At 43.5% G+C, this 14,739-nt stretch overlaps 1 protein-coding gene across 4 annotated transcripts in view; it reads right to left on the bottom strand.

Moving 5' to 3' along the window:
- Positions 1–7,170, bottom strand: part of ptgis (prostaglandin I2 (prostacyclin) synthase) — a 71,279-nt gene extending 64,109 nt beyond the window's left edge. For 2 of the 4 annotated variants that reach the window (XM_068000519.1, XM_068000520.1), the window contains exon 1: positions 1,112–1,356. In XM_068000519.1, coding sequence (XP_067856620.1) covers positions 1,112–1,185 — 74 coding nt within the window. In that variant the 5' untranslated portion in view covers positions 1,186–1,356. Of the gene's footprint in view, positions 1–1,111; positions 1,357–5,885; positions 5,969–6,777 lie in introns of those variants that run through there. The other 2 variants (XM_068000521.1, XM_068000522.1) reach the window with 2 other exon arrangements.
- Positions 7,171–14,739: the final 7,569 nt, after the last annotated feature.

Genomic DNA, 14,739 nt, shown 5'->3' with positions numbered 1-14,739 from the left:
TCAGGAACTTTCATAGCATTTGTACGATAACATCTCCAACTGTAATTTCTAACCTTAAGGCTTCTCTTTGAAAATGTAATGTTATGAAAAGACTCCGTAAAATCTTTTCCACCTTTACGCACCCAAAATTATGAGTTTTTCTTTTCGTGCAAAAGTGGTGGTGTACAGGACTGGAATTTGGGTGTAAATCAGATAGATCAGGATTAACACCTCTTCTAAAATATACACTAAATTCCAGTAGACTTGGCTGCTGACCTCCAAAGTGATGCATGTATGAAAATTACAGAGTAATGACAGCCAAAGCTGTTATCCCAAAATTTCCACTGTTTACACCTGAATTGCATTGCTTGTTTCTTCAACCTAGCTGCCATCCAGTGCAACCACTGTCCCATTAAGCAGCGGCAGGTTTTATACCCAATCACAGGTTGGTGAGTCTATCAGTTTTCGGATAAAAATCAGTAAAGAAAAACTAAGGAGCATGATTCAGAGACTGGTAGTTTCTTGGAGAATATTAGTAAAAACTAAAAACAAGGAACCTTCCATGGAATCAAGAAAAGCAATGCATTACTCAGGAGGTTTTGTTTTCCTTTATGAAGTAATACAGGCATTTATAAATTTATAATTTCAAGTAGATCAAATTATGCTTATTTCAACCAGAGCTAAGTGACTATAACGTACTGCAGGAATACCTCTCCTCACTGTGCTTATTGCCAGGTCAGAGTCCCATAAATTGTTGACAGGTTTAATCTTGAAAGAAAGACACCACCTTAAACTTATTGACATGTAATAACTCATAATTATATACATTATATATACACATTTAATTAACTTATCACGAAAACTTGCAATAACATATTATAAATCTTTTTTCAATTGCTACATCTTTGCATCGCCTTTTAACATTCTACTCGTTTTCACAGTAATTGTAACTAATTAATTATTTTTTAAACTGGAGAACCAAAATACAAAAATATCAGTGGGTTTACCTAGACTAAAATATGAGAAAGGATATTTAAAGTCCCCTGAAATTTAAGTTCCAAAACAAGCATTCATTTGCTTCTCTGCTTCTACTAAAAAAAAAGAAAAAAATATTTGAAGTTATTCATCTTACCTTCTCCTCCTCCGTGTAAGGTAGAGTATAACTAACAGAATAGCTGCAAAGAAGAACAAAGTGTGCCACTGCATCTCTGTCCCACAAAAGATGTTTTTTTCCACTGCTTCTGTAGTGATACTTAATGAGTTCTGTGCAGGATCTTTTTAATCTGCGTGTAAGAATTGGCTTAATTCTAAAGGCTGGTAATCCAAACAGCAACAGGTTTGACTTGCCTTGTGACTTTGTCATTCTAAGGAGCACTGTGCAAAACCACAGTGTTTTATAACTGGGTTGCTGAATTTCTAAATTGAGATAATGTGGCACCTTCCCATTTTCTGGACCCCTCCCCTTTTTTTTAAATGAAAATGCTCCTTTCTACATCGCAGAGGTTGTGTCACATTCCTTGCAAACCAGATATAACCTGCTCCTTTGGATATCTCCCTAGAGTCAACTCATATTTAACTAAAGTCTCTGTAGTTTATCTAAGATGCAGCCCCAGACCTGTAAAAATCTGTTCAGATTTCACCACCAATGAAAGAGTTGGTAAAGGCATCAGGATCATTTAATTTTAAGATTTTATTATTTAAACTTATATTAAAGTAAAAACAGAAGATAAATAGTTCTGTTTGGATGACTATATCACTGTTTAATACTCAGTTAGGAAAAATAGGATTTCAACAATCCTAATTCCTAGGATCCAGGAAACAATATTTGTTTAGTAATATTTATTTAATATTAAACTGAACAAAATTAACAGTTACTACATTTGTTAACAACAGTGAATGAGATAAGAGTACAGAATTACACAGGGTACTGTTGTTTAAATTTGTGGCACGTGAGCCCATCCCGTACACAGACACAGGGATGATTTTCGGCAGACTGATTCCATCAGGCAGGAGGCGGGCAGTGCAAGCCCACAACTCACCCGATGGAATCGGTACAAGGCCTGACCAATTTTCATGATTGGACCTCATATCCATAATGCCAGCGTGCTACGGGTGCTGAAGCACAGACAACGCAGGTCGGGATATCCAGAGACTCTTCCGAAGTAAACAGTTACGGGCGGGGCACGTGTACTGGCTGACAGCAGGCCACAAGATTTTTGTGGGGGCAGGGGGAACAGGTCAAACATCTTACATTAAATATAACAAATACGTCACAAATGTTTATATTTGTCAAGCTCAAAATGCTTGTTACTTCAATGCATAGTAAGCAACCAAAGCCGCTCAGCAACATTAGTTAAACAACAGGTCCTCCTCCTTTTCTTCTTTAAGTAGGTTGGCTAGTCTTTTAAGGACCGTTAGTTAGACCGTTCAATGACTAGTACCAACGGGTGGAGTGTACATGGCGCTCGTTCTGCCCATTTGGTACACGAAAATGGCATTGGGATCCTGCAACCAATGTAAGACTTCCATTTAAATACTGAAATAAGGCTCCCACCTGTTTCAGGCGAGTGCTGGCTGTCCACTTCGAGGCCCGCTCAAAAATTGAGAAAGGTGGACCGTAGGCAGCCAATGGATGGAAGATTTATTAAATATTTCTGTCTGCCTACGGCCCCTAAATTTTCAGTGTGAACGGGGAAGTAGCCAGATAAAATTCGCTCCCATACACATGTCAATGAAACTAACATGCACAAGCTACATCTCCAATAGGTAACACACAAAAAGATAACAGGGGTCAAATTAGATAACCCCCGAAACAGGGGCGGGGGTCGCGGTGCGCAATTAACTCATGCCCAGTCGTCGATTTGCAGGCAGCACGTAACATTCATGCTGCCTGGTCATTCACCTGCTATCTGCGACAGCCAGGCTTAGCTGCGCTGTTGAATAGCTGCTCACCAGCAGGGGGCCCCCCAATATCGGGCGAGTAGCTAGCACCACTCAAAGGCCGCCTGCACCTCTTAATTGCAAAATATAAGATATGGGTCCGCACGGAGTTTCAACGGAGATCAGATATCGTACACGTAAAACACAGATGCAGATCCCGTCCCTATGTTTACAAACTGTTGAATTATGTTCAATGTAAGGAATCTTACAACACCAGGTTATAGTCCAACAAATTTATTTTAAAATCACAAGCTTTCGGAGATTATCCCCTTCGTCAGATGAATGAGTGAAAAGGTTCTCAAATCGCATATCTTATACTAGGCTGGGACAGCATCACACCAATCAAAAGGTGTCGTTGTTATTCAAACAGGCCAGTCACGGAGAACAGCACGTCCCAGTACACTGGATATACATTGTGTCAATTACACCGACAGGCAGAAAGAAACCCAAAATGGCAGAGAGAGAGAGAGAGAATATTAAAAAACATAATTTTTTTCCCTTTTTTGCTGGTGGGGTTACGTGTAGCGTGACATGAACCCAAGATCCCGGTTGAGGCCGTCCTCATGGGTGCGGAACTTGGCTATCAACTTCTGCTCGACGATTTTGCATTGTCGTGTGTCTCGAAGGCCGCCTTGGAGAACGCTTACCCGAAGATCGGTGGCTGAATGTCCTTGACTGCTAAAGTGTTCCCCGACTGGGAAGGAACACTCCTGTCTGGTGATTGTGGCGCGGTGTCCGTTCATCCGTTGTCGCAGTGTCTGCATGGTCTCGCCAATGTACCATGCTCCGGGGCATCCTTTCCTGCAACGTATGAGGTAGACAACGTTGGCCGAGTCACAGGAGTATGAACCATGTACCTGGTGACCTCCTCAGAAGACAAACACGGGACGCAACCAACAGAGTACCCTTCATCGTCCAGTACTTCCCTGGAGCGGAGAAACTACACCATGTTCTCCGCAGCCTTCAACATGTCATCGATGACGACGAACACCTCGCTAAGGCCATCCCCACGCCTCCACTACTCGCCTTTAAACAGCCACCCAACCTCAAACAGACCATCGTTCGCAGCAAGTTACCCAGTTTTCAGGAGAACAGCGTCCACGACACCACACAACCCTGCCACGGCAACCTCTGCAAGACATGCCAGATCATCGACACGGATACCACCATCACACGAGAGGACACCACCCACCAGGTACATGGTTCATACTCCTGTGACTCGGCCAACGTTGTCTACCTCATACGTTGCAGGAAAGGATGCCCCGGAGCATGGTACATTGGCGAGACCATGCAGACACTGCGACAACGGATGAACGGACACCGCGCAACAATCGCTAGACAGGAGGGTTCCCTCCCAGTCAGGGAATACTTTAGCAGTCAAGGACATTCAGCCACCAATCTTCGGGTAAGCATTCTCCAAGGCGGCCTTCGAGACACACGACAACGCAAAATCGTCGAGCAGAAGTTGATAGCCAAGTTCCGCACCCATGAGGACGGCCTCAACCGGGATCTTGGGTTCATGTCACGCTACACGTAACCCCACCAGCAAAAAAGGGAAAAAACTTATGTTTTTTAATATTCTCTCTCTCTCTGCCATTTTGGGTTTCTTTCTGCCTGTCTGTGTAATTGACACAATGTATATCCAGTGTACTGGGACGTGCTGTTCTCCGTGACTGGCCTGTTTGAATAACGACGACACCTTTTGATTGGTGTGATGCTGTCCCAGCCTAGTATAAGATATGCGATTTGAGAACCTTTTCACTCATTCATCTGACGAAGGGGATAATCTCTGAAAGCTTGTGATTTTAAAATAAATTTGTTGGACTATAACCTGGTGTTGTAAGATTCCTTACATTTGTCCACCCCAGTCCATCACCGGCATCTCCACATCATGAATTATGCTAAAACATTGAATGATGGTTGCGCACTACTAAATCCCACATCCTCCAATCGGCACGTCAGACCTCACCAATCTGAGTTTGTACCAGGCCTGCAAGAGAGCATGCACCAAGGTTCTCTGCTGATGCACTAGAGGCCTTGGTGCAAGAGGTGGACAGAATGAAGGACATCCTACATCCACAGGGGGGAAAGAGGCTCTCCAGACATATGCTGAAGAGGCAGTGGGAGACAATAGGGGACAAAGTCAATGCCAGGCGCGTAGCACCACGAACATGGATATAGTGCAGGTATAAGTTCAATGCTTTGACACGAGTGGTCAAGGTGAGTGAGGTCAACTGTCAGTGGCATCTTCTACCAAATGCACCACTAGCCACATCCGCTGTTCCACGCACTACAGCCCCTATCGCCCACCTACCAACAAGCTCTTCCAATCAGATGCTTTCGCTCACCCTCACACATTAACACTGTTGCAAGCCGCACACCCACAACTCACAGATCACACACATTGGCAGCTATTCAACCATGACAGGCACATCACCCAAACATTTTGCAGGACAGTCACCAACACACGTCCCGCTTTCTTGCAGGAGAAGGTGGCGCATAACAGGAGGCAGCAAGTGGCAGTGGCTCCATGGAACATGAACCTACTGCCCTCTCTCAGAATGACAGCATTCCTGTCAGACCCCTGCTACTCTGCCAGTGCTTTTGCTGTTGCCTATCAGCTAACCAGCCCACTCCCAGTAGAGTATTGAAACTTTATTATAGGAACGAGTAGGCCATTTAGCCCCTTGAGCCTGTTCCGCTGTTTAAAGAGATCATGGTTGATCTGTGACCTAACTCCATATACCCGCCTTAGCCCCATATCCCTTAATATCTTTGGTTAACAATGCTACATGGCCCAATTTATAGCCCAACAACCCTTACACACTGCTCAGTGAGGCAGGTATTATTGATATACAGCTGATAGTAACAAACTAACACACATACAGAGTAAACTACTCAGAACTCTAGGTCAGTCAAATTCAAATATTTAAACATAAAATAATCGACTTCTTTATAATACTCACAAAACCCCAAAGGTCAATTAAAACTCTGCCCGTGTTGGCTCAATCTCAGGAATCATAAAAACCTATTTTCCCCATGCTGTCATCATTTATTGTAAATAGTTTATCTTCCGGTGTGAATAAATGCGTCTCTCATGCGCCAAAAATCTTGTACAACCTTCCTCACGAAAGTGAAATTACAAAGAGCAGAAATTCTTTCAGGTTTGGTGTGAGCGTTCCCAATTATCATTTTGCAATCTCTGTCTCATTTTTTTGAAGCCGCTGTATAAGGAAAACTAAATTTCTAGTAATCAAAATATTGTAACTATCCATGTTTGTATTACGTCTAACCAAAAACGAAATCATCATTAAGACAGGAAAGGCAATTGTAACGATTGGCCCGGAAATTCCTCGGGGGGTTCCCCCCGCCTCCTGCCGTATCTCTGGCAGAAGACCGGCGGAACCCCCAGGAAAATGACAAGAGACCCAGTTGTGCTGGGTCTCAGATGTTTCAGGGAGTTTTCTGTCTGCTTTGTAAAGGTCGGGATCTCCTTCTGGGGACTTACAGGAGAAATGACAGGCAAGGGGTGAGACCAAGGTTGGAGAATTCCTAAACCGGGATTTCCCGTTCCTGAGCCTCAGTCAGGACCTGACTTTATAATGTTGACCTGCACCCATCAATAGGGTACAGACCCAAAGAGGTTTTTATTTAAAAACTCATAAATAAGCCCATTTATTCGGGGGGTCAATATGATCATTGCAAGGTTTGAGTTGACCTGAGAACACACCTCCAGGCGTGGGCAGGCGCCAGAGGTTTTGTAGGCATGGACAGGTGGGGGTCGGAAATGTGCCTATGATTTCCTTGTGGGGCCTTTTCCTGGCCCCACAAGGAAATAAAAAAATAAGTGCAACTTACCTTTTCGGACCTCTTCTGCCCCCAATCCACTCCCGCGCTGCGTTGGCCTGGTGGGCAACTCATTTGCGTATCCCGCTCACTTGAGCGATTTGAACTGCCTGTCCGCTAGATTTCCGCCAAGCGGCTTTAAACAATATTTATTGCAGAATGAGGCACCAGGTTGAAAGGCTCTCAGTGATAGTTTGTGGCAGAAGCAGACAATTCAATAGATGGAATGTGTCGTCTTCACGGGGTTATAATATTTGTGCTTTCATTGACAAACTGCATAATGATAAAAACTTTTCCTTTAACAGAAAATAGATGGCAGTCGGAGTTTCTGCTCCACTCTGCCTGCCTGCACATCGGCTGTCCCTATGTGGGACTCCGCCTCTTCCTCCTAGAGGGTTGTAAATTGATGTTCCTTCTCAGCTAGCTGCATAAATCTCTGCTTGCGAAATTGTGAAGAATGCAGCTTGTGGTTATTATCTTGCTCCTGTATTCAAGCACCCTTCCGGAGCAATCAAAACAACAAAATCCAAACATTGCTTCAGGGTGCCTGTTGCTATGCTCCACACTAACTCCCGTCTGTCTTACCATATCACCACTCTGCTGCTGCGTGGGGCTTCCTGATTGGCACCAGGGCTGCAAAGCTATATGAATATCTGTTGTTACTCTCTTCCCCCTCTTGTTTCAACCCTACTAAGAGCTTACTTTTATTCCAGTTCCCAATTCGAATGAAGGATCCATGCTCAAACATTAATCGGAGTTTTCCCACTAACAGCTGCTGATTATCCATCATTTTCCATCATTTTCTATTTCAATTTCAGATTTCCACCATTTGCAGCTTTTGTTTCTTTTTATTTAGGTAAAATTACTGTCATTGTGAACAAATTTTGTAAAGTGGCAGGTAAATAGTATCACAAATACTATTTTATAAAGCCTAGGATCACATGTTTTTTTAAACTGCTTTCTCCACCTGTCCTGCCACCTTCAAAGATTTGTACACATATACCCCCAGGTTGCCCTGTTCCTGCACCTATGAGGTCTGTAATATTTTTATCTCATGCCAGTTATGTAATTTATTGCTTTAGTAAATTGGCTGTATTAGCAATAATTATAACACTTCTGCAGTTAGATTGCCACAGGACCACGGTAAATATTAAAAAAAACTTCACTCCAGGCATTAGAACCCCGATTTTAACTGTAGAAATAAAGGGCCTGCTAGTGCAACAGCACAGAGTGCGGCAGGACAGAGTGAAGCAGCTGCGAGTTTGGGAGTTCGGTGAAGTGGGGGAAGGAGGTGCTGCTTTGCCTAACTTTTTCCGCAGAGCGGCGGCGGACCTGAACGACAGAAGACTGAGAGTGGGGAATAAAAGCAGCAGCAGACCTGCAACAAGAGAAAACTACTGTTCGACGGTGAGGCAGGAGAGTCCGAGAGGTGAGCACAGTATAAAAGGAGAAACCAAGAGTGGGAGGAGAGTCTGAGAGGTGAACGCAGGGTAAATCTAAGGCAAGTCATGGCAGCACAACTCGCACCCGTGATATGCTCCTCCTGCACTATGTGGGAAGTCATGGACACTACCAGTGTCCCTGGCGACCATGTGTGCAGGAAGTGTGTCCAGCTGCAGCTACTGGCTAACCGCATTTCGGAGCTGGAGCTGCGGGTGAATTCGCTGTGGAGCATCCGTGATGCTGAGACTATCGTGGATAGCACATTCAGTGAGGTGGTCACACAGCAGGTAAAGATTACACAGACAGAAAGGAAATGGGTGACCGCCAGGCAGAGTAAAAGGACTAGGCAGGTAGAGCAGGAGTCCCCTGGGGCCGTCTCCCTCTCAAACAGATATACCGCTTTGGATACTGTTGGGGGAGATGGTTTATCAGGGGAAAGCAACAAGAGCCAAGTTTGTGGCACCACGGGTGGCTCAGCTGCACAGGAGGGGAGGAAGAAGAGTGCCAGGGCTATAGTGATACGGGATTCAATTGTAAGGGGAACAGATAGGCGTTTCTGTGGCCGCAAACATGACTCCAGGATGGTATGTTGCCTCCCTGGTGCTAGGGTCAAGGATATTGCGGAGCGGCTGCAGGACATTCTGGAGGGGGAGGGTGAACAGCCAGTAGTCGTGGTCCATATCGGTACCAACGACATAGGTTAAAAAAAAGGGATGAGGTCCTGCAAGGTGAATTTAAGGAATTAAGAGCTAAATTAAAAAGCAGGACTTCAAAGGTAGTGATCTCAGGATTACTACCAGTGCCACGTGCTAGTGAGTATAGGAACAGGAAAATAGACCGGTTGAATGCGTGGCTGCAGGGATGGTGTAGGAGGAAGGGATTTAGATTCCTGGGACATTGGGACCGGTTCTGGGGAAGGTGGGACCTGTACAAGCGGGACGGGTTACACCCGAGCAGGACCGGGACAAATGTCCTCGCGGAGGTGTTTGCTAGTGCTGTTGGGGAAGGTTTAAACTAGAGTGGCAGGGGGATGGGAACCTGAGCGGGGAGTCAGAAGGGAGTAAAGTTGAGAGCAGCAAGAGAGGGAAAGACCCAGGGGAAATTTACAATACAAATAGTACAAACAGTTGTTCAAGAACAAGTGAAAGGGAAAGGGAAAAGGGTAGAGCAGCAGAAAGAAAGCGTACTTTAGACACTACAGATAAAGTGAAAACTAGAAGGTGTAAGGCGATTAACCCAGCATCAAAGCTGAAGGTCAGGCTAGGGTGTGTGGCCCAACTAAGAGTTCTATATACAAATGCATGAAGTATAAGGAATTAACTAAATGAATTACAGGTTCAAATTCAAATTGGAGGGTATGACATGATAGCTATTACTGAGTCATGGCTGCAGGATGGTCAGGATTGGGAACTAAATATACCGGGTTATAAGGTCTACAGGAGAGACAGGGAAAATGGAAGAGGGGAGGAGTAGCCTTAATGATTAGAGATGAAATCACTTCAATGATAAAGGAGGATATAACGAGAGGTAAGCAGCCAGAGACCTTATGGGTTGAATTGAGAAATAGGAAAGGATCTAAGACTATAGTGGGAATTGGCAGCAGCTCTGAAGTGCTAGATTGTATAAATGCAGAGATTAGATAAGCGTGTAAGAAAGGCATAGTGGTCTGAATGGGGGACTTTAACCTCCACATAGATTAGGAAAAGCAGACTAGCAACTGTCAGAAAGGTAGTGAATTTCTTGAGTGTGTTCGGGATAGTTTTCGACAGCAGTATGTCCTAGAGGCAACAAGGGGGCAAGCCATACTAGATTTAGTAATGAGTAATGAACCAGACTTAGTTAACGGCTTAACTGAACGTGAACATCTATCCAATAGCGATCAGAACATGATCGAGTTCAATGTAGTGTTTGAAAGGGAAAAAAAGTGAGTCAGCTGCCAAGATTCTAGACTTGGGTAAGGCCGACTTCAATGGGATGAGACAGAGACTGTCCACAGTAAAATGGGCAAATCTGTTAATGGGTAAAACGACTGATGATCAGTGGGAAATGTTTAAAGAAACATTTAACATGATACAGAATTGGTTTATACCCCTGAGGGGCAAGAACACTACTTGCCAAAAAAACCAGCCATGGACAACTAAAGAGGTAAGGGACAGTATAAAGCATAAGGAAAGGGCATACAAAAAGGCAATACATAGCACAGATCCTGGAGAATGGGAAAGATACAAAGATCAACAAAGGGTCACAAAACAGATAGTAAGAGCTACAAAAAGACTGTATGAAAAGAAACTTGCAAGGGATATCAAAACCAATACGAAGAACTTTTATAGTTACATTACGAAAAAGAGGGTGGTCAGGAGCATTGTTGGCCCCTTAAAAACTGAAAGTGGGGATATTGTCATTGACAATGGGGAAATGGCGGACATGTTGAACGATTACTTTGCTTCAGTATTTACAGTAGAAAAAGAGGATAGCATGCCGGAAATCCCAAGAAAACTAATATTGAATCAGGGACTCGATAAAATTAATAAGTAAAGCAACAGTAATGAAGAAAATAATAGCACTAAAGAGTGACAAATCCCCAGGACCAGATGGTTTCCATCCCATGGTTTTAAAAGGAAGTGGGTGAGCACATTGCAGATGCCCTAACTATAATCTTTCAAAGTTCTCTAGATTCAGGAACTGTCCCTCTGGAGTGGAAAATTGCACGTCACTCCGCTTTTTAAGAAAGGCGAGAGGGGGAAACTGGGGAATTATAGACCAGTTAGCCTAACATCTGTTGTGGGAAAAAATGCTGGAGTCTATAATTAAGGATAGGGTGACTGAACACCTCGAGAATTTTCAGTTAATCAGAGAGAGCCAGCATGGATTTGTGAAAGGTAGGACGTGCCTTACAAACCTGATCGAATTTTTGGAAGTGGCGACTAAAGTAGTGGACAGGGGAATGTCAATGGATGTTATTTATATGGATTTCCAGAAGGCATTTGATAAGGTCCCACATAAGAGACTGTTAGCTAAGATAGAAGCCCATGGAATCGAGGGAAAAGTACAGACTTGGTTAAGAAGTTGGCTGAGCGAAAGGCGACAGAGAGTAGGGATAATGGGTAGGTACTCACATTGGCAGGATGTGACTAGTGGAGTCCCGCAGGGATCTGTCTTGGGGCCTCAATTATTCACAATATTTATTAACGACTTAGATGAAGGCATAGAAAGTCTCATATCTAAGTTTGTCGATGACACAAAGATTGGTGGCATTGTAAGCAGTGTAGATGAAAACATAAAATTACAAAGCGATATTGATAGATTAGGTGAATGGGCAAAACTGTGGCAAATGGAATTCAATGTAGACAAATGTGAGGTCATCCACTTTGGATCAAAAAAGGATAGAACAAGTTACTTTCTAAATGGTAAAAAGTTAAACAGTGGATGTCCAAAGGGACTTAGGGGTAAAGGTACATAGATCATTGAAGTCTCGTGAACAGGTGCAGAAAATAAGCAATAAAGCTAATGGAATGCTGGCCTTTATATCTAGAGGACGAGAGTACAAGGGGGCAGAAGTTATGCTGCAGCAATACAGAACCCTGGTTAGACCGCACCTGGAGTACTGTGAGCAGTTCTGGGCACCGCACCTTCGGAAGGACATATTGGCCTTGGAGGGAGTGCAGCGTAGGTTTACTAGAATAATACCCGGACTTCAAGGGTTAAGTTACGAGGAGAGATTACACAAATTGGGGTTGTATTCTCTGGAGTTTTGAAGGTAAAGGGATGATCTGATCGAAGTTTAAAAGATATTAAGGGGAACAGATAGGGTGGATAGAGAGAAACTATTTCTGCTGGTTGGGGATTCTAGGAGTAGGGGGCACAGTCTAAAAATTAGAGCCAGACCTTTCAGGAGCGAGATTAGTAAACATTTCTACACAAAGTGTGGTAGAAGTTTGGAACTCTCTTCCGCAAACGGCAATTGATACTAGCTCAATTGCTAAATTTAAATCTGAGATAGATAGTTTTTTGGCAACCAAAGGTATTCAGGGATATGGGCCAAAGGCAGGTATATGGAGTTAGATCACAGATCAGCCATGATCTTATCAAATGGCAGAGCAGGCACGAGGGGCTGAATGGCCTAGTCCTGTTCCTAAGTTCCTAACCTAACCTGCCCAACGGAGATTAAAATCGGATAGAGTGTAAAATGGGCATCCAACCCGAACCTGCTCTGTTCCCACCAGGCAGGTTAGATTAAAATTGGTGCTTAGGTTACCTGTGAGCAAAACCACCAGCAATCTACCAAGTTATAATAAATGTAATAACAGGAAGCAGCATTTTAAATAGTTAGTACTGTTGTCACAAGTCTGATGGCTGCTAGAAAAGCATCTCCAGTGAAATATGCCCCCTAACTGGACATTAATTGTGAAAAACCAATTGCCTGGAATTTCCACAGGGGTTATCTGACAGGACATTGGTGGAACACCCAGAGAGACAACATAAATTGCTAAAAATGGCTATTCACGCCATTTCTCCAGGGATTTCACCAATATCCCACCAAAGCTACAGCACAAGATCGTGAGAACCTCATGGAAACTCAGTCAATAGATGTGAAATCTGTGCATTGCCAATGCAAACAATCTCAAAGAAATATATTGCATTTCTAAAGGACCTAGAAGATGCTGACACTGAGTAATGAGACACAAGTGACCCTGGATGACATATTTTCTGTTCTGAAATGTCTGATAGTTAAGTCATTTATTATTTTTAGTTGAAGCGAGGCTGGTTTTATCATTGCTCCACTTGCGTTCAATGATAAGATAATTTTTTCATCTCCTTTCTTCCCACAGTGGGGTCTCACATGCAACGAGTGGCTTATTGGAGAATTATCGGTTCACTGTCTATGATTTTTCATGAAGTGATCCCTGACCCCACTGAAAAATGTAAATAACATTGTAACCATTCTATGATTCTAACACAGAAGGAGGCCATTCGGCCCATCGAGCCGATGCCAGTTCTTCATGAGAATAATCCAGTTAGTCCCATTCCCCCGCTCTTTCCCCGTAGCCCTGCAATTTTTTATTTCTTCAAATATTTATCCAATTCCTTTTTGAAAGCCATGATTGAATCTGCTTCCACCTTTCAGGCAGTGCATTCCAGATCATAACTACTCGCTGCGTAAAGAAGTTTTTCCTCATGTCGCCTTTGGTTCTTTTGCCAATCATCTTAAATCTGTGTCCTCTGGTTCTCGACCCTTCTGCCTATGGGAAGTGTTTCTCTTTATTTACTTTATCTAAACCCTTCATGATTTTGAACACTTCTATCAAATCTCCTTTCAACCTTCTCTGCTCGAGGAAAGCAACTCCAGCTTCTCCAGTCTATCCACGTAACCGAAATCCCACATCCCTGGAACCACTCTAATAAATCTTTTCTGCACCCTCTCTAAGGACTTCACATCCAGAATTGGACACAATACTCCAGCTGTGGCCGAACCAGTGTTTTATAAGAGGTTCAACATAATAGCCTTGCTTTTATTTTTAACTCTATGCCTCTATTTATAAAGCCCAGAATCACGTATGCTTTTTTAAACCGCTTTCTCCACCTGTCCTGGCACTTTCAAAGATTTGTGCACATATACCCCCAGGTTGCCCTGTTCCTGCACCCTCTAGATTATATTGCCTCTCCTCATTCTTCCTGCCAAAATGTATCACTTCGCACTTCTCTGCGTTAAATTTCATCTGCCATGAGTCCGTTCATTCCACCAGCCTGTCTATGGCCTCGAAGTCTATTACTATCCTCCTCACTGTTTACTACACTTCCAAGTTTGGTCTCATCTGCAAATTTTGAAATTGTGCCCTGTACACCCAAGTCATTAATATATATCAAAAATAGCAGTGGTCCTAGTACAGACTCCTGGGGAACACCACTGTAGACCTTCCTCCAGTCCAAAAAAACAACCGTTCACCACTACTGTTCCCTGTCACTTAGCCAATTTCATATCCACAGGCTTCAATTTTGCTGACAAACCTATTATTGGCGCTTCATCAAACGCCTTTTGAAAGTCCATATACACCACATCAATCCTCTCTGTTACCTCATCAAAAAACTCAATCAAATTAGTTAATCACGATTTGCCTTTAACAAATCCGTGCTGGCTTTCCTTAATTAATCTACACTTGTCCAAGTCACTATTAATTTTGTCCTGGGTTATTGTTTCTAAACACTTCCCCACCACTGAGGTTAAACTGACTGGCCTGTAGTTGCTGGGTTTAGCCTTACACCCTTTTTTTGAACAAGGGTGTAACATTTGCAAATCTCCAGTCCTCTGGCACCACTCCCATATCTAAGGAGATTTGGAAGATCATGGCCAGCACCTCTGCAATTTCCACCCTTACTTCCCTCAGCAACCTAGGTTGCATCCTATCAGAGCCAGGTGACTTATCTACTTTAAGTACAGCCAGCCTTTCTAGTACCTTCTCTATCAATTTTTAGCCCATCCAGTATCTCAACTACCTCCTCTTTTACTGTGACTTTGGCAGCATCTTCTTCCTT

Source organism: Heptranchias perlo, chromosome 19 (genome assembly GCF_035084215.1).
Source record: "Heptranchias perlo isolate sHepPer1 chromosome 19, sHepPer1.hap1, whole genome shotgun sequence".
NCBI classification, from domain to species: Eukaryota; Metazoa; Chordata; class Chondrichthyes; order Hexanchiformes; family Hexanchidae; genus Heptranchias; species Heptranchias perlo.
This window is presented reverse-complemented; position numbering and strand designations above follow the sequence as displayed.